The sequence below is a fragment of the Plectropomus leopardus genome, chromosome 20 (genome assembly GCF_026936395.1).
Source record: "Plectropomus leopardus strain MGB_pleo_1.0 chromosome 20, ASM2693639v1, whole genome shotgun sequence".
Classification (NCBI taxonomy): Eukaryota; Metazoa; Chordata; class Actinopteri; order Perciformes; family Serranidae; genus Plectropomus; species Plectropomus leopardus.
This window is the reverse complement of record NC_142195.1, coordinates 13682107-13700501: the sequence shown is the minus strand read 5'-3', so window position 1 is coordinate 13700501 and position 18395 is coordinate 13682107. Positions and strand designations below refer to the sequence as shown.

General features: G+C 39.4%; 1 protein-coding gene across 2 annotated transcripts; it reads right to left on the bottom strand.

The window, feature by feature from the left end:
- Nucleotides 1–856: 856 nt before the first annotated feature.
- On the bottom strand, nucleotides 857–16451 carry sapcd2 (suppressor APC domain containing 2). 2 transcript variants are annotated; one of them, XM_042509980.2, is made up of 6 exons: nucleotides 15435–16451; nucleotides 10071–10204; nucleotides 4825–4971; nucleotides 3933–4034; nucleotides 2542–2652; nucleotides 857–2428 (listed from the first exon to the last, which is right to left on the bottom strand). In XM_042509980.2, exons 1-6 carry the CDS (start codon nucleotides 16222–16224, stop codon nucleotides 2300–2302), a joined length of 1413 nt encoding a protein of 470 aa, XP_042365914.2. In that variant the 5' UTR covers nucleotides 16225–16451; the 3' UTR covers nucleotides 857–2299. The 2 variants fall into 2 exon arrangements, with proteins under 2 accessions (XP_042365914.2, XP_042365915.2); XM_042509981.2 differs by having other exon boundaries at nucleotides 2542–2649.
- Nucleotides 16452–18395: the final 1944 nt, after the last annotated feature.

Genomic DNA, 18395 nt, shown 5'->3' with positions numbered 1-18395 from the left:
AGATCCAAAGGGAGACACAGACAGCAAATACTTGACACAACCTCACATGCACGTCACAATGTGGAAGCAGAGAAGTAAAACAACTAAGTGGTTAGAGTTGCTCACTTAAGTTTATAACAAACTTTTCAGAAACGAGGGATCTTTTGCTTGAATTTGATGTATCATTTACCACAAAATCTGTACAAAAAAAGAAATGTCCTGAATAAGTTTATCTTTGTTTTTGTTGTTTGTTTTTTTCCAAAATGCCTCAAGGTTGGAATAAATGCAAGCATTGCTTTGGTTTAAAAGGATACAAAATCGATCATTTTACACTTAAATACAGATGTTTAGACTTTTGTATGACAGCTTTGCATAGATCACAAAAAAACAAACAGGTTAAAACTCCAGCAACACTTGTAGTACCAAGACCTACTAGTCAATAAAAATTGCCTCCATTGTTAGGCAACACCAAAAATACTAGCTGGTTAAAACTGTTATCAAAAAGTGGATTTTGGGACAAAGACGACATCTTGTAAGACCCGTGCAGTTTGGCAGGATTTTGAATTTATTTAATGAGTTGCTGTCATGTTTTGTAGAATAATGTGCAATGTTGATTTAACGCATGTAAAAGTGCCATACATTTGAGCAGCATTTAAAATTGAATGTGTTCAATTAAAAATGTTATTAACAATGACTCATAATGCAATATTTTTTTTCTGAATAATGTTGAACCTTATCAACTAAACTGAGCTGAATTTTGACTGTAATCTGAAAATTAGATGACCGGTCTAAGTTTAAACTTCCATTTAAATATCAGGGAAATTAGTAGTTGGAAACATCCCTATTATAAAATTTGCAAGGAATCACAGCACCAAAGTCAACGTTGTTTGGTCGTATTTATTTTACATTTTTATCTGAGTATGAGTACTCTTGATAGAAAGCTGAAGGAAAAGAGTTTCACTCACACAGAATGTAGTTTGAGCAGCAAGAAACATACAATCAAACAAGTGGGAAACAGACATCAATATGTTATGTGCAGATATCCCAGCAGTACCATACAGATCCATTACAAAACTACATGTTTTTTTTTATTCTACCACCACCCACTAACTAAATATTTCTCTTGTAAACTTTGTGGATGGCTGAATGTTTATACAGTTTTAGTCCTAAAGCCAACCGCTTCCAGGCTGATCCTGCTAAAGAGGGACTTAACAAGGGTTTTTACATTTGTGCTAACGTTTAATCTCCAGGTCTCAAACAGAAATCTCTTCAGAAGATAAATATTTTGGAGCTGAAAATATGACCGATGAAAAGAATCCACTGTCAAGACATACAGGGCATGTAGCACTAGATAGCCAAAGTGATTTTCTTTTCGTTATCTCCAAACCAAGGAGCTCCATCACATTCACCGTCTGCCATGTTTGTCCTCCTCAGCTCTCTTCTACGTGCAAACTTCCAAACTTCTCTCGTCTGTCTCCGCCCCTACATCTCAATGGCTTGTAGGCTGTCCTCCCATCTCTTTTCTTCCCCCCAAACTTAAAAAAAAAAACATCTCAAATTCATAAAAGGTCTTAACATGTAACATGCTACTGTGATATAAAAACAGTTCTTCTCAGTAATTCCTGTGTTTGAAATAAAACACCCTAAAACCCAGAAAACCAACGTCAAGTAAACATAGTTACATTAAAAGGAAGGAAATACTGAAAGACAAGGGAAAAGTGTTTCTTATTATCATTTCTCTCAAAGTACCAAACTAACAAAAATGTAATTGATAGGTCACAGCAAGCAGATGCAGCTTATTTTTTGTTTTCGTATCAAACTGTAAGAATATGGCATTTTATTCCAACAGAAATCCTCCCCCCACTGAGTTAGAGTTCATGTTTCTTTATGTTGCCTGTGCAGACGAGTAGCAGAAGTGAAAACAGTCTTTTGGGAGAGGAGATCTTGCAGATGCTGTGATTCTGCAAGAAATGTTGCGATCTCATGAGACCTGACTGGTTTCTTTATCGTGTCCCAGTCTGTTCAGCTTAGTTGGAGTGTTTATGCAGGAAACGTAAAAAGGCAGCAAGTAAACAACTCTAGGGTCAAGTCATTCGGGGTCAGGTTTTTCACATCTAGGTAGTGCATGTTTCGGGGTGGAGTGGTCACATGCTGCAGTGGAGGGTGTTGGCGTCTCATGGCTAAAAAGGTGCATCACTGCTACATGTGTGGGTAAACAACAGTCAGCTTATAAAAGTTTTGCACCAGACCGGCGTCATGATGGTTCCCAGCTGAAACGTGGTGCTAACATGCGATAATGTTGGGTGGAGTGTAATTGTTTTCAGATGAAGGTGGAGTCCATGGTGCTGGTGTCCTGCGCGCTACGAGCGCGAGCCTCAAAAAGCTGTTTTATCAAGGCGGACTTCTCCTGCTCCAGCTGGGCGATGCGCTCGCTCCTCTCTGTCACCTCCTTAAAAAGAAGAAATACAATAAATGTGAGATACTGAAAACAAAAAAACAGTGACTGCTAACTGTTAATGACTTCTGTCTGTTGGGATGTGCTGTGTGTGGACTGTGTTGAACCTGTGTGAGGAGTCGGTTCTGGTCCTTCAGTCTCTGGATGGCTTGTGAGGGAGCAGGACCCGGAGGCGGGGGGTTAGCTGCTGTCTGAGCAGCGCTGGAAGGAAATGACTGCTGAGAGAAAAAAAAAGAAAGGGGAATCAATGTTAAAAGGAAGGTCTCATCATTTAAATGTCTGGTAGACACAGCTAATCTATAGTTTTGTCTGTTTTAAGTTCAAGATTTCTCTGAAGCATATTTTGAAACTGAATATTTACTGCTTTCAGCTTTGAGTCACATAAAATTCACAAAAAAAAAAGCTTTGTTGTTTTGTTCATGGCAAAGCACTGTCAGCATTTTTACATTGTCTACAGCCAACCTACTGTGTAAACATCAGCATTACTACATTATATTACTACCCACTCATAGTGACGCTGTCAACACACTGATGTTTAACAGGTATAATGTTTACCATGATCTATTCTCTATAAAAAGATACAGGATTGTATGTTGAAACAGTACAGGATTTTGGTATCAGAGGCGTTCTGGTTTTCTGTTGTTGCGTTGGTTGCCTGCAGTTAACAGTCTGTGTTGAGAGCAAGAGAGGCAGACAACTGAAAGTGCACTCTCAGAACCGACTGGCCATCATCTGGTGATGATTTGGCTTTTTATTTTCTTTTTTCCTTATATATATCTGCATTCATATGCCGATATCGATTTAAAAAGTTTAGCTGAAATGTTGTCTGGACTTTTCTGAAGTTGCTAATTAAACTGTTAACAAAATGAGCACCGCACCGAAGAGGAGCCTTGATCCGAATATCTGCAGTCGACACTGGATGTCCCAAAGTATTGGCCGTTGCCCCCAGAGGCTTTATCATGATTGATCATGATCATTATAAATTATGAGACTGTCCCGATTACCAATTTTTTGGCCCCAGCGCCATATTTGGATGTGAGGCTGAAGCTAATTGTAACACTAGCTGCTAGCTTTGTTAGTGCAGTGCATTAAACACCGTGGTTAACTGTGATAATGCTAATGCATGTTTTTGCTGTCAAAAAAAGGATTAAAAGCTCTTTCTTTTTTTTAAAGTACACCTCTGGAAAAACTGACCATCCAACTCGTTAGATGGTCTTTTAGTAAAACTAAGCTGGAGTGGAGCAGAAATGTATCTGATGCGGTTGCACTCTCCCTAAATTAATTTGAGCTGCAGTGAATCACAGCGTGGGTCCTAATAGCGACCAAGTGTCAAAACATCTATAAAAACTTCCATATGCATTTGTCTATCCATATGATAATTTATATTTGTATTAAATTTCTATTGCGAGGCAATAAGAAACACTTGACTAATCTCAATCTGTAAGTTTTACTATAATCACATAAAAATGCAAAAGTCAGCAGGGCAGCAAATACTCACCATCCCAGAGCAGGAAATAAGGTCATTAAGGCAGCGGTTGACTTCCTGCAATTTGGGTATTAGAACATTCATGCGACTCTGATTGGCTTCTGTGAAGAAATCCTGAGAGGAGAGAACATAAAAAGACTATTAGTATAAAATTCGGCAAAGTGTTGAAAGATCAAAAAATTGTCATGAAAAGGAGGAATGGCGACTTAACAAACCACAGGAAAGATTTGTTAAATGGTATTAAAATAGCAAATAACAAGGAAAAAGTTACGCGACAAAAAATGCAACAAGACAAATAAACACTAGGTTGTGCTTGTTTAAATTAAGTAACAAGGGTTTTTTCTATTTTTGTCGGGTTATCTATATCAATTAACCCTTTGAATTCTGAGCAACACAGGAAGAAGTTGCAAATTCTGAGTTACAGGAAAATTATCTGAAATTCAGCACAAACAGAAAAAGTGTACACAACCCCAAAAATAAAAATAATAATAATAAATAAATACAGATAACATAGTTCAGAACTATTATAATAATTATAATAATAAGCAGAAATTACTTTTCTAAACATTCTCCCCTTTTTAATCATTATCTTCTAATATATTTCTCTCTCTCTTTTTCTCTCCCTTTTTTTAAAATAATTTCCGGGTCATTTTCTCGTCACCTTTCCCTAATTTTGCATTTTTGGGAAATCTCTTTCCAAGCCGTTCATTGCCTTTTTAGCCATTCTTCTCTTTTTTAAAGAAATCAATTCAACTTGCTCAGGTTTCAAAGGTCTACACACATGTGTCTGAATGCAGCATAAGAAAAATAATGTTTCAGGTTTCAAAGGGTTAAAAACAATAGAAAATTCAACAGGTTGCATCTCCAGTACTTAAAACCGTTTTAAAGCAGTGTCTGAACGGACCGTGCAGTGGGAGCTCTGGCCGACCTGCCGCTGTCTCTCTGTGACATTATGGATTTGGCCCTGGTACCAGTCTCGGGCCCGCTCCACCACTTCCAGGCCCGCCAGCAGGGAGTCCTTCTCCTGCTCCAGCTCTTTCATTTGCTTCAACTGTGTGAGTTGAAAGTTAAAAAGGAAGGGGATGTTGTTTCAGCGTGAAAAGAAGGGGGACAGAAAGGGGAAGAAGGGGAGAGAGAAAACACATGATTAAGAACAGAAAAAAGCAAACTCGCCTGGAGTCACTTTGTGTGCAGATCTCACATAGAGACACGACATTTTCATATGTCCAATGCCATCACTGAGACAGCTTTCAGATCGCTGCCAAGATTAAATGCAATCATTGATTTCTGGCTGCCAGGAGCCCGCTTGGTAGACAAACTCCCATCTTTTCACGAGGGCATCTGCAGCAAACTCTTTTGTGCTGTCGGAGACAATGGCGCCATACCAATTGTGCCGGACTCTCTCCTGTCCTGAACAATGTTTAGAGGAGCAATCAGTCCAGCGTCATGGCAACAGCGCAGCAACCTAAGAATGGGGTAAACAGCACTTCAACTATGGCCACCCCAGTGTGTGTATGTGAAAGAGAAAGAGCGATTTTTGTGTGTGTGTGTGTGTGTGTGTGTGTGTGTGTGTGTGTGTGTGTGTGTGTGTGTGCGCACCCCAGCAAGGCTGCATTGAGTTAGTTGTGCTGACCAGGCTGTCCATGCAGCACACTGCCACAGTCCAGGCCTCATTGCTGGCATTCAGCCACCTGGTGTGTCATCTTTCTATCCACCCATCGGTCCATCCCTGCGTCCCCTGCTCAGTACATTCCTGTGATCATCGCTCATCGGTGCCGTTTCAAACACTCACAGGCAGTGGTGGAGTACTGTGCTCAAGTACTGTACTTAACAGTACTTAACTTAACAGTATTTTCTTTTCATGTCACTTTAAACTTTAAATCAACAACATTTCAGAGGGAAATATTGACCTTTTTACTTCTCTGAATTTCCCTGACAGCTTCATTTACTTTACAGATAAAGAGTTTCGCAAAAAAAAAAAAAAGGTCATAAATTAAATCTCCAAACAGTTTATACAAGCACAATCAATTGATTGACATAAAAGTCATTGCTAATGATTTTGATAAACATTTGAGTCTTTTTTTCATTTTTTTTCTCTTTTTTATAATTTTGTGTTTTAGACGTGTTTATAATATATTTTTTCTATTGTTTTTAAATAATTTTGAGTTTTTACATTTACTGGGTATTTTGGGTACTTTTTCTTGAATATACTTGCTTACTTTATAAGATAACATTTTCAAAGCAGGGCTTTTACTTGTAACAGAGTATGTTTACAGTGTGGTGTTAGTACTATTACTTAAGTAAAGAATACGAATACTTCTTCCACCACTGCTCACAGGGTTGCATGTTGCAAAAGTTAACTACAACAGGAAAAGGGATTTAAGAGTTTTATATCAAACCCTGTTTAACATCCCAGAGCCTGAGGCAAAAGTACACACAGAAGGGCGAGAGGAAGGGAGGGTTTAGGGGAAGAGGAGGGGGTCTGAGGGGTAGGGTCCGTGTCTAGAATGAAGCACGACCCGGTGTCAGGCTGCATGAATGTGCAGGAAAACCCAACGTTTCGAAAAAGAGAGAGAAAATACACACAGAGAGGGAGCGGAGCAGAAAATGGCTGAAAGGTTGTGGAAAAATCTGTGCATGTGTGTGCTGGCTGAATGAGCTGACATGAATACACACATACAACAACGCACATACAATAACATGACACCCATGGCACAAGCTGAAAACACAAAGAAGAACATAACAGGCTTTCAACGTTCATCTACAAAGCACCACGAAACAGCGTGGTCTGAACCTTGAAGCTCTACAATACGAACAGCAGCTAAAAATCCCTGAAAAAAGGACAGATTACTTCTGCAAGTAACAACTATTTACACAGATTTATGTTATGCCCACTATTTTTCTGATTAGTTAAATAATGCTTTAGTTTACAAAATGCCAGAAAATAAAGGCAAATGCCATAAAACAATATCCTGGAAGTCTTAAATTAATGCAGACAACCATGAAGACTGTCTTCAGGGGAAATCATCTCATATATTTCCAGGATCCAAGATTATGTCTTGAAAATGCTTGTTCTGTCAAACCAACAGTATCAAACCCAAAGATATTTCATTTGGCTTTATATTTAAGAGACAAAAGCAGCAATTTCTCACATTTACAAGAAAGAGATCAGTTAAAATTACATTCTTTCAGTCAACTAACTGACTCACTTCAGCCCTATGTATAACCTGAAACTCTATAATATTACAGCACAACAAAAGCAAGTCCCTAAACGAGGAAAAGCTTTATTTATTACAGATCAGATTAATCAATTGAGGTTATAAAATGTTAGAAAACACTGAAAAATGCCAATCAAGTTCCTCACATAGTAGCTTTGCCAAAAAACTGTAGATATGCAACTTACAATAATATAAAATAGGGGGAAAAAGTAAATCCCTACATTTGAGAAACTGTAACTAGCAAATAGTTGTCATTTTTGCTTGATAAACATTTAATGCATTAAGTTCTTTCAATCTACTAAACCAATTAATCAACTACTTTTCTCAGCAATATTTTAAATTCTTAGTTTGACAATATAACAAAAGGTTAGAGCCAACAAAGGAGCAAAAAGTGTTCTACAATTAGTCTCAACTGCCACATTTCGATATCAAATCAACCTGATGATCCTCCTCTACAACCATCTCTCCCTCTCCTTCTACATCCCTCTTGTCCTACTCACCCAGAGGAAAAAATGCAGAGCCTTGCTGCTGTACAGGCTACTGCTGAGGGGGATGAAGACGGCAGTGTAAGCAGCCAACACAGCTGTCCAGGCTGGGCCGGGCCGGCCGAGCGAGTCCTCTACTTCAACCAGGCCCCTGGGCCCGACCCGGCTCACTACCATCAGGGCAGCAGTGGGCCAAGTCGGCCTGGGTGGGAGGGCCGGAGGGAAGGGGGAGGAGGAGAGGGGCAGGGAGGGAGGGAGAAGGAGGGGAGTCGGTCAGTCAGCCTCTCCAGACACAGAGGCCAAGGGGAGAAAGAAACGGAGACAGCGACACAAACGGGGAGAGAAAGAGGGAGAGGAGGTGAGCTAGAGAGAAATGGTGAGGCAGGGGGAGAGACGGAGAGTGAAGGGAGGCATGAGCTCCTGACTGCAGGGTGGGAGGGGCAGAGTAGGGGGAGGCAGCGGGCAGAGGGAGGGGAATGAAGGGGCCAATAGGGAGTGAAATGGAGAAGAGCCCCTAATAGGCAACCTTTTTTCCTTCACATTTCCTTGGAATATTCATGCTTCTACTGTTGACTTTTCTGTGTAAATAAAACATTTTCCTGACATATCAATCCCTGTTCTGTCCCAAGTACCCAACTCAACACAACTAAAATGATGATAAACGCCAAAGAACAATGAGTCAAGTTTAAAACTTTCCACCTAGTTACTGACTGAGCAATGTCACACCCTTTTAAGTGTTACATTTTGTCAGTTTTAACAACTGGTGTGAAGTTACTGAAACAGGGCTGTAATTGGTTTAGGTCGTTGTTAATAGGGATGTACGATAATATCAGCATGACATCGGTATCGGCTGGTATTGGCTTTAAAATGAACTATCAACATCGGCCAACATGCTGATAATATCGACACCAAATCAGTATTGGTCAATATCTGCTTTGAAATGAACAGCTGGAATCAACCAACATGCTTTTTGTTATTTTCCACAATTAATATATATTACAAACGATAAAAAGCATCACATTTCACATCTCCATCTGTTGGTGGGCCATCATGATAACAGTAGCTATGCATATCATGTTAACTTCAATACAAAAAAGACTTGATGATCACTAAAATATGGTAGGGGAAAAAAGAGGATATATCTATATTGATATTGGTATCGTTTATTGGCCAATAGATTGTTAAATATAGCGGCGTATCGAATATCAGCAGAAAATCCAGTATCATGCATTCCTTGTTGTTACCAGTGTTACACAGTACTCCGGCATACACCATAACATTACTTGCCCAACATCTACAATGTTGTTTTACTTTTTTTGTAATCAATAGGCTATTTAGTTGGATGAAGGATGTTACAGTTATAAACTGAAAGTGCCTGCTCCATACTGCCGCTGTCGCCACAGCTGCCACAACAACTTGTGTTTTACCTGCTAAATGCTTTTCATGAGAAGCTGCAGCAATATGAAACGTCTGGTTTGCATTTGTAGAAACTTACTGCAGCACTCTACAGATATTGAAAAGCATCAACTTAAATTTTTTCTTGTAAAATGTCTGGTGTGATGGTCACGTGACGGTGTTGACACAAGTTTAACTGGCGAGAAAACATCCTCACCGAGTTGCAAATAAATAAAATTAATAATTTTCAAGAAGTCTAAAAAGTAGTGAAAAATGTTAATCATAATTTCATAGAGCTGAGGTTGACAAATTTAAATTGCGTGTTGCGTGTTTTGCCCGTCAAATAGCCAAAAATATTGAATTTGCCATCATATAAGACAAAGAAAAGCAGCAAATCCTCAAAATTTAGAGGATGAACATCTTTGCGGCATTTTTTGTTATTAATTGTTTCTAATGAACTTTCTGTGGGTCAACTAACTGATACCATTTCTATGATAGCTGACCTACTAGAAATGTCAAAAATACTCCCAAAACTTGAACAACCCACTTATTTACCTGAAGACTGACTTAAAACAGTGGAAAGAAAAAGTGATCTCAAAAGGTATAGTAACAGAACCCAGTGATTGTTACTGTATTCTGGTGGAATTAGTTTGTGCTGTAATGTGAACCAAACGTGACATATTTACGTATTATTATCATCAAAGTTTAAACTTCACCAGCTTATTACAACAGACCTATGATATTTACATGCTGGTTAAGTCAAGTTTGCAGGGACTGTGGATTTTTTGAAACCAGAGGGTTTCAAATAAAATGATACTTTTCCAAAACTAAAACTGTATGGATCCACGGCAGACTCATGCATCAGTAATGTCGACCTATAACCTGATTTGCAGTTAAAGGAGTCATTAATGAAAAACTGTATGCATGTACGGCACTGACAGACAGAAGTGTATCTAGCTGAAACACGAGTAAGTCAATGGCCCAGGCGTGGCCCCTTTAAAGGTGTGCTTTGTAGAGACTGATCTAGTGTGTGTGTGGGTGTGTGTACCAACCATTCCATAATCCACTCCGTTGGATATTGTATGCCGCCTCTGCTCCTCCCGACTCCGCCCGTGTCGCCTGGAGACGCCAGTAAATCCTGTTGCTGATTCACTCTGAGATCTTGGTAAACCAGATTTCACAACACCTAAACAAATGGAAAACAAATTATAATCAATTTCAACACTCTAGTCTGGTATGCACTCTGTAATCACTGCAGTTTTGCTGGCTGCATGTTAAACATAACTGCACTAAGTATAGCAATGAGGGAAAAAAAAACACACTTTGTACACTTTGAAACCTCTGCTATAATAATTTAAGCGATTAAAAACATTCAAATATTTGTTGCTGAATACAACATGCATTTGATGAAATTGTAAAACTTTAACAGCTGCAAAAACATTAAAATGTATAAAAACTGAGGTATAATTTTCATTGTGTACAAATTATTTTGAAACTTTGTTTAGATTTTTCCATTTAGTTTAATGCTTAATTGTTATTTACTCCTTTTCACATGCCTTTTTTAAACACTGTTAATACTGACCAAAATAATGAATACTACATACATTAGTATTACAAAAAGTCTTGAAGAGTGTTTTAAAAGTATGCATCCTATGACATGTGCATGCCACACACAATAATTACATCACATAATATATGGAAATATGTCTTTTTCCTTATGCATAGGGAAACACTCAGTTTGCATTATCTTTGATGTGCAAAGTTTGTGTTCAAGGTACGTAATCCAGGTGAGTTCTGACTCTAAAACAATGTGCTTTGATAGCAAGTGTTCAAAGTCAGTCGGCAACAGACATTTATTAGTTTCAAATTAGAATAAATACATTGTATTGGATTATTGAAAAAAAATCATTTTGCATTCTGAATCAGTCCCTGATCTAGCAAATGAGAGATAAAATTATGAGTGAATAAATTTTCTATACCTGTCAATAGACATTAATGAAGAAGACGACCACAGACCTGACTTTGACCTGATAATACATTTAAGTTGCAAGTGCATACCACAGGAGGGAGCCGCACTCTGCAAATGTGTTTGGACACTGAACTCAATCACGGCCCCTTGTTTGATTACTTGATGGAGGAGGAGTTCAGTCAAGCAGACGAAAATATGTGAAGTATCTGAGCTTCAACGCACACTACAGAGAGAACATCTAAGGAATCTCAACTACACAGGACAACCTCTCTGAATTTAAGCAACCTGAAGGAAGTTATAGACAGATCAGTGATTAGTAAATTATAATGTGATTATTGGCAGTGCTTCCCAAAATGTTGAGATGTTTATTATGAGAAAGTGAAAGAATGGGAATCAGACTTATGTCCATTTACAAGTTAAACTAACTTTAACACTTAACTTATTTTGTGCTTTGAAAAAAAATAGAAAACATTTACATTTTACGAACACTGAGCAAGCCTCATCTGCCAAGAAAGATCACGTGATATGATTGAAATGTCCAAAGGGGCTACTAAATAGACTTTATGCTGAGATTGTTTTTCAGCTGCTGTTTCCAAGCACAATATGAACTTTGAAACTCAACTCAGTTATTCCAACAACAACATAAAAATATTTCAAGGCCCATTTCCCCTTCAACTCTCAATCAACCTCTGCTCCTTTGTGTGCGTGTGTGTTTTCAGTGTGCGTGTGTGTTCTGTGGGTTTCTGAGGATTTCCTATCACAGCTGAAAGACTGATCAAGTGGAGGCCGAACTTCAAACCCCTTGAACTGAGTGAGTAAATTTGGCAAAGCAGCTCAGTGGCAGTTTTTCCACAATATTCCCCACAAATTAACTGATATATTTTATCATTATTTAATATTTTAATTTAAGTGAGCATCACTGCTGCTTTACCAAAACCATGAGAAATTTCAGGAGAGTGAGAGTGACTTTGTGGTGATGTCCAGGGTGTTGGGGAGGATTTCACCACTGCTGTGATTCAGCAGACCCTGGCCTGTCTGATGTAATCTGGCCTAATCCAACAGGGTTTGGCTGCATGAGAGAGATTACAGCAGCGCGGACACTGCTGGTCTGCTAGCGAACACCCTGACAAAGTAAGTGGACAGACTATTACACACACATATGTGAGTTTTGGATACACTATCTCATTCCAAAACTATGGGTATTATTATGCTGCTATAACAGCCTCTGCAAAATCTTGAAAAGATTTTGGAAAGTGGCTGCAGGGATTTGCTCTTTGCTCCCATTTAGCCACAAGAGCAACTGCGATTGGGCTATTCATCCCAGATGTGTTGGGATTGAAGTGCCGGCTCAAGTTTTACCAGCGATGTCCTGATCTGACCTCGAACATCGGATCAGGGGCTGATAAAGGCATTTTTTGACTGATCAGAATCAAAATATTTAGCATACAGAGCATTCAGTCCTTTGCTGTTTTTACTTTCATGCAGAGCCATGCGGAGCACACCGTTGGTCACCTCTGCTTCACTAAGCTGTCTGTCTCTCCTTTCGCTGAATATAAAACCAGGAGCTGCTGCTGTGAAAAACCACACACCATAAACAAAAACGCAGCATGAGGCTGTTTATTTACATTGAGCCCTCGTTTCATTTCAGCTCAGTAAGAGAGTCTCACGTTTTGCCTTTCGCAGTGTTTTTCCGCCCTGCTCCGAGGAGACAGCTGTGACAACCTCACTCACCACTCACCACTGCAATTGTGTGAACTCCAAGAGCAAAAAGCCAACATGGCTTATTAATTAATGAAGCGTAACCCACCTTAAAGATGTGAAGATGACGAAAATAAACAGACTACAGACCATTCAGATAACTCAGACACAGGCTGCACCGCAGTAACAACTCGTAAAGGGACAGAGACATTCCCTCGAGAAAGTGAGGAGGCCAACAAAATTAAAGGGACGTAATTTTTTACTTCATTTTGTAAAATTAATAAGTAATAATCAAAGGCTAATACATTAAAAAAAACATCAAACAGCTTGGATACAAGTATTGTTTTAAATAACTTAAACCTTCTTAAAGTGTGCAGCTGTATTATCTAAGAAAATAAAAATATTGGACTTGGACTCGGTATTAGTAGATACTCTATATAAAATGACTTAAAAAAAAAAAACCTGATCGGGACAGCACTTGTAAGAATTCCTTTCATTTGATTTAATTCTACCCATCTATCTATCTGAAGAAAATGCTGCACTGGTGTAATGCAAGTGGTGAAAGCCCAGAGGGCTCGACAGAGAGAGTGTCACTCTTATAGCTCCAGACAGGCCTGGGTGTACAGAGATCAGGCAAACTCAGACAGACTCCAGTTAAGTGTGTGTGTGTGTGCGTGTGTACGAATGTGTGCGTGAAAGAGATCCAGAAAGAGTGAGCATGTGAAATAACTCTCATATGATTGTGAGAGAAGGAGGAACAAAAGTGAGTTTGTATGAGAGCGAGAGCCTGTATGTATGAACAAGATAATGAGCCAGCAAACTGGGAATTTCTCTGCAGCAACTCCTCCAACCTACATCCAGCTCGCCAGGGAAAAACTGAGCAAATGAACATTCATGCAACTGACCATCACCAGTCAGAGGGGCCTTGGCGGGGATGACTGTGCTCCCTCCATGAGGCAAAACCCTCAAGACAGATACATTTCTGCAGGAATTTCTGACACGACCTCTGACCTGACCTGGGGTTAACAACAGCAATTAGTCAACTAGCCACCCATTGCTGCAGCAGAGGCCCTTAAACCAGGCCTGTTTAAGTTGTGACATAATACTGATACCTGAGACATGTTGTCCAAACCCAACAATAACTGTTGTCAAGCTCAACTGAGATTCAGGTTAAGACTCCCCTTTAAGGGGTCCATTTCTACCTTTGTAAGGCTCCCTCTGGATGACAAATACTTGCATGCAAATGCATGGACTCTGCAGAGACTGTGCACTTGTGTGTACTACATGGATCACTGCATCCAATTAAATTAGAATATGAGATCGAAGCTGGCAAGACTACAGTGGACATATCAACTCAGTTATGCATGCAATCAAATGGCTTGCTCATGAGAATTTAGTCTCGAGTGTGTTCTGTTCTGATGGGTATTCAGGGATGCTGTAGAACTACTTCTAACCCACCCTCATGCACATTTGGTGTCCAGATGAGTTTTTGAGGTGCTTTTATTGCGATTGCGATATGATGCAGAATGTTAATTTTTGCAATTTATTTTAACTGAAAAAAAAAAACAACAACATGATGATGTGATTTTTGTTGGTGCATTCCCTTCAATCTGGAACATGACTTATTGACTGTGACATCTCTGTAACAACACAATGCTTCATTTCTAATGGCATGTTGTGATCTATTTTACCTTTTTCAAAAACAATTGCAGCTCCTGCAATTTGGATATCGCACTTGGCCGTGGCGCTATTTGATAATATTTTGATTACTTATGCAGCCCTACAACAATTGCTGGTTTCAGCTTCTTGAATGTTATGTTTTATGTTAAATTGAATACACTGAACTTTTCGACTGTTGGTCAGACAAAACAAGCAATTTAAAGACCCCAACATAGGATTACGGAATTTGGGATAAACATTTTTCACTTTATCTGATGTTTTATGAGGGAAACGTTGAAAGAGACACATAAGAAAGCAATCACTGCAGCCCTAGTTGAATTGTAAATCAAGAAAAGGGACGTGGGGGAGTAGTGAGGTGCAGATAAATGACTGCATCTTGCTTGTGCTGTTTATAGGCAGATGAGATGAGGTATTATATTTTAGCGCATGTTGTTATAGATTTTGACTGGAAGTGTTTTAACTTATCAAAAAGCAGTGATCTTTTCATGTCGATTTAAACTTTACTTACCTGAATTTCAGAGTGTAATATTGAACTTTTTACCTCACTACATATCTGACAGCTGCAGTTACTTTGCAGTTTAAAATTTTATTATTTTTTTTAATATATATATATATATATATATATATATATATATATATATATATATATATATATATATATATATATATATATATAAATTTTTGAGTTTTGAGGTGTTTTTATGTATAATTTTGATGGGTTTTTTTGTTTTTATATTTCATTTTTAACATTTTCTTTTTTTTTTTCTATTGTTTTTAAACAATTTTGAAATATTAGCGTTTCTTGCACTAGGTTATTTTACTTTGAATACTTCAATTACTATTCCCTGAATATACTTACTTTTAGTGTCGTGAAATTGTCGGTACGGGACTTTTACTTGTAACAGAGTATTTGTACGGTAAATATACTTGAGTAAATGATTTGAATCATTCTTCCACTGTCAAAATAGACAATAATCATGCACTCAGTGAACTATCCCCAATTCATTTCTTACGCTGGCACAGAAACCATTTATAACTATTGACCAGTGGCTTTCATGCTACCACTCACCTGGTCTTTGGAGTTGCGGTGACTCCAGAGCGAGCGACTCAATGGACCTGACCCGGCTCTGCTGAGGCTGTGTCGGTTTGGTGGCATGGCCCGGGTCGGCCCGGTAGCACCCGCCCCCCGGAGAGGCAGCATTCCGCTCCAAACTCCGCCCGGACCTCTCGAAACCCGCGCTGTACCGCACCGGTCCACACGCGGGGTACCCGGCTCCCTCCTCTGGCCTGGCCCGGCTTTGTAGCGAGGATGCCCGGTGAGGCTGGGTATTTGTTACGTTGCTCGGTCCCAGCGGACGGACCTTGTTCTCCACCCGGGTCCCGACACTGCATGTGGACAGCGGGGCGGGTTTCTGGGGCTGCTTCGGTGCCTGCTGCGGGTGTACGGCAGCCTGGGCCTTGAAGTGAGCGCTGTGCTCCGGGTTGAGCATGGAGTACCGCAGCCCCGCCACGAACCGCTCAAAGGTGAGGCAGCCATGCGGTGGCGTGACCCTCCGGAGGCAGCCCAGCACCCCTCCGGGCAGGTCCTGGGTGTCTGCCCCCTGCCAGCGGCTCTCAATCTCCGAGATGTGGACGTAGCCGCGTCCACCATCATCCAAAATGTCAAACAGGGTCCTCAGGCTGTGCAGAAAGGCTTTGGGCAGGCCATCTGTTGAATACTCCGTCTCTTTGGGCTGCATTTTGGCAGTTTTAAAGCTTTGTGTTTTGCCCTGAAACGCCTCTTTTCTTGGACCAACTCTGCTGTAAATCGCCGACGTCCCGTTCAGTTTGCAGCCCTGATCGGTCGCTATCAAAGCCATGAATGTTTCTGATAATCTCTGCCGATTAATCAATCAAAAACCAACACTAACAAGTTGGCCAACTTAATGTAAACACAGCCGGACATACAGAATAAGAAAATAAATGTTAAACAGAGACATACATATCCTAATAACGCCTTTTGACATAAAATATTTCCTATTTTGTGCCGTTTTTGCCGTCTACCTTCCCGACGCGAAACTCCTCTGCTGTGTGATCCATACTTTCCTTTTTCTAGCGAGGACCGCCCTTCAAACGGCTGTGCGCGAGGGTCCCGGGAGCAGCCATTGGCCGCGGTGCGCACGAGCTCAGCGCTGATTGGCGCATGCCTGAGGTAGGCTCCAGTTTGAGTTGTGCTTTGTTATTACTAATGCAGAGACGTTATTCATAAAGCCTGGATATTATTCCCCTCCATATAATCAGAAAGAGCTGGGTAAACTATCACCTTACAGCCCCACACACAGTCTCAGTGGGGAACAGAGTCCCTTTGTTTCACATAATTAAATCAACTTAAAGTTTGAATGGAATTAAATATGTCATTTTAATAAGTAAATAGTGTACCCTCGCTGATTGTTGATTATGTCACAAAACGTATCATTATTTTTCATCAAATGATTTAAAGGGGATCTACGCACATTTTCCAAAGTTATACATTTATCTCTGTGGTATAAGACAGTCCAAAACTAACAGTAAACATAAAAATCTCTTTCTAAATCCAAAAACTATAGTGGTAAAGGGATGTCATCAAGTATTGAAACTGGAGCTGCTCCGTAGACAATCAAATGAGGACAATGGCATAGGTCTGTGGTTCCCAACTCCAGTCATGGGGTCCAGATTTCTTCTTAGTCATTAGTTCAAGGTCCACACAGAATAAATTACCACATACTCAAATTTATTTCACAAAACGTAAACACCACTTTAGCTTAGAATACAAAGGAATAAAACATATTGCAAGAATAAACAGAAATGGCACTTCAAAATAAGAACTCTGTGCTGGAAATCATGGTTATTTTAAAATAAAGTGTGTTTTTGACAAACTTGACATTTCTGGCATTGAGAGAGTAGCTCATGTTTATAAATAATTATTGAACTTTAGACCATAGAAATAATATATTGTAATTCTTAACTTACATGGTGTTCCCCTTTAAGATACATTACAGTTATTTGCTCCAGATTTTACAGCAAAATCACAGTTTAGCACAGTAATTCTACCACAGCACACTGTTATATTACAATAACTTGGGAATTCCACAAAGCCTACTACAGTATCACAGTAATTTGATTCACTTTTTATTGTAAAATCACAATACAGTAATATTGTGGCAGCAGCGAATACTGATCACAGTAATTCGATAATTGGATATAGCCTATATATCTATATATCAGAGTAGTTTGATGATAATTTGATGAACTTTGACCGTAAAATAACAATTAAATACAGTAAGTCTACCACAGCATACTTCTTTATCACAGTAACTTGGTAATTTGACATAACATGCTACAATAGTAATTTGATATTGATTTTATGAACTTTTTACTGTAAAATCAGGATTAAACAGTACATTTTATAATGCCATATATTGTTATATCACTGTAAATCGATGGGCATTTTTTCTTCTGTTAGGCTATAATCAACTGAAAACAACGACAGTTTATAATCTTATGTAAATAAAATGTTAGTGGTGTTTCTTCCTTTCTCAAAGGAACCTTTCAACATGCATCAGCTTCGATATGACATAATGTGATGTATATCAATGTTTTCTCTCAGTCAGACTGAAAAGCTGCCTTCACCCTGCTCCGCAATCCCTGCGCATAACATGCATCCAAGTTTCACAAACACATCGCAACCATTTCTGGCACTTCAGGGACACTTGTTCTCTTTCTTTAGGGATGAGTCACATGAGCGAAACTCTGTCCCTGCACAGACCCATGTTTATCCTGACCTGCCCGGACATGAAATGTCATTCTGTCGTCATCTGCAAAACCTTTAGCAGTGATTAATGCTGAAGATAGACTGTCACAAAAGACTCCTTGTAATTCAACAGCTACCTCATGTGTGCTATTCAGTTATTTTTCCTGTCAGACCAGGTATTGAATCAAACATTTTCCTTGTTGTTTACACACTGTACATTTTCCTTCATGAGAGAACAGGCAGAAAGAGAGGACACACAGT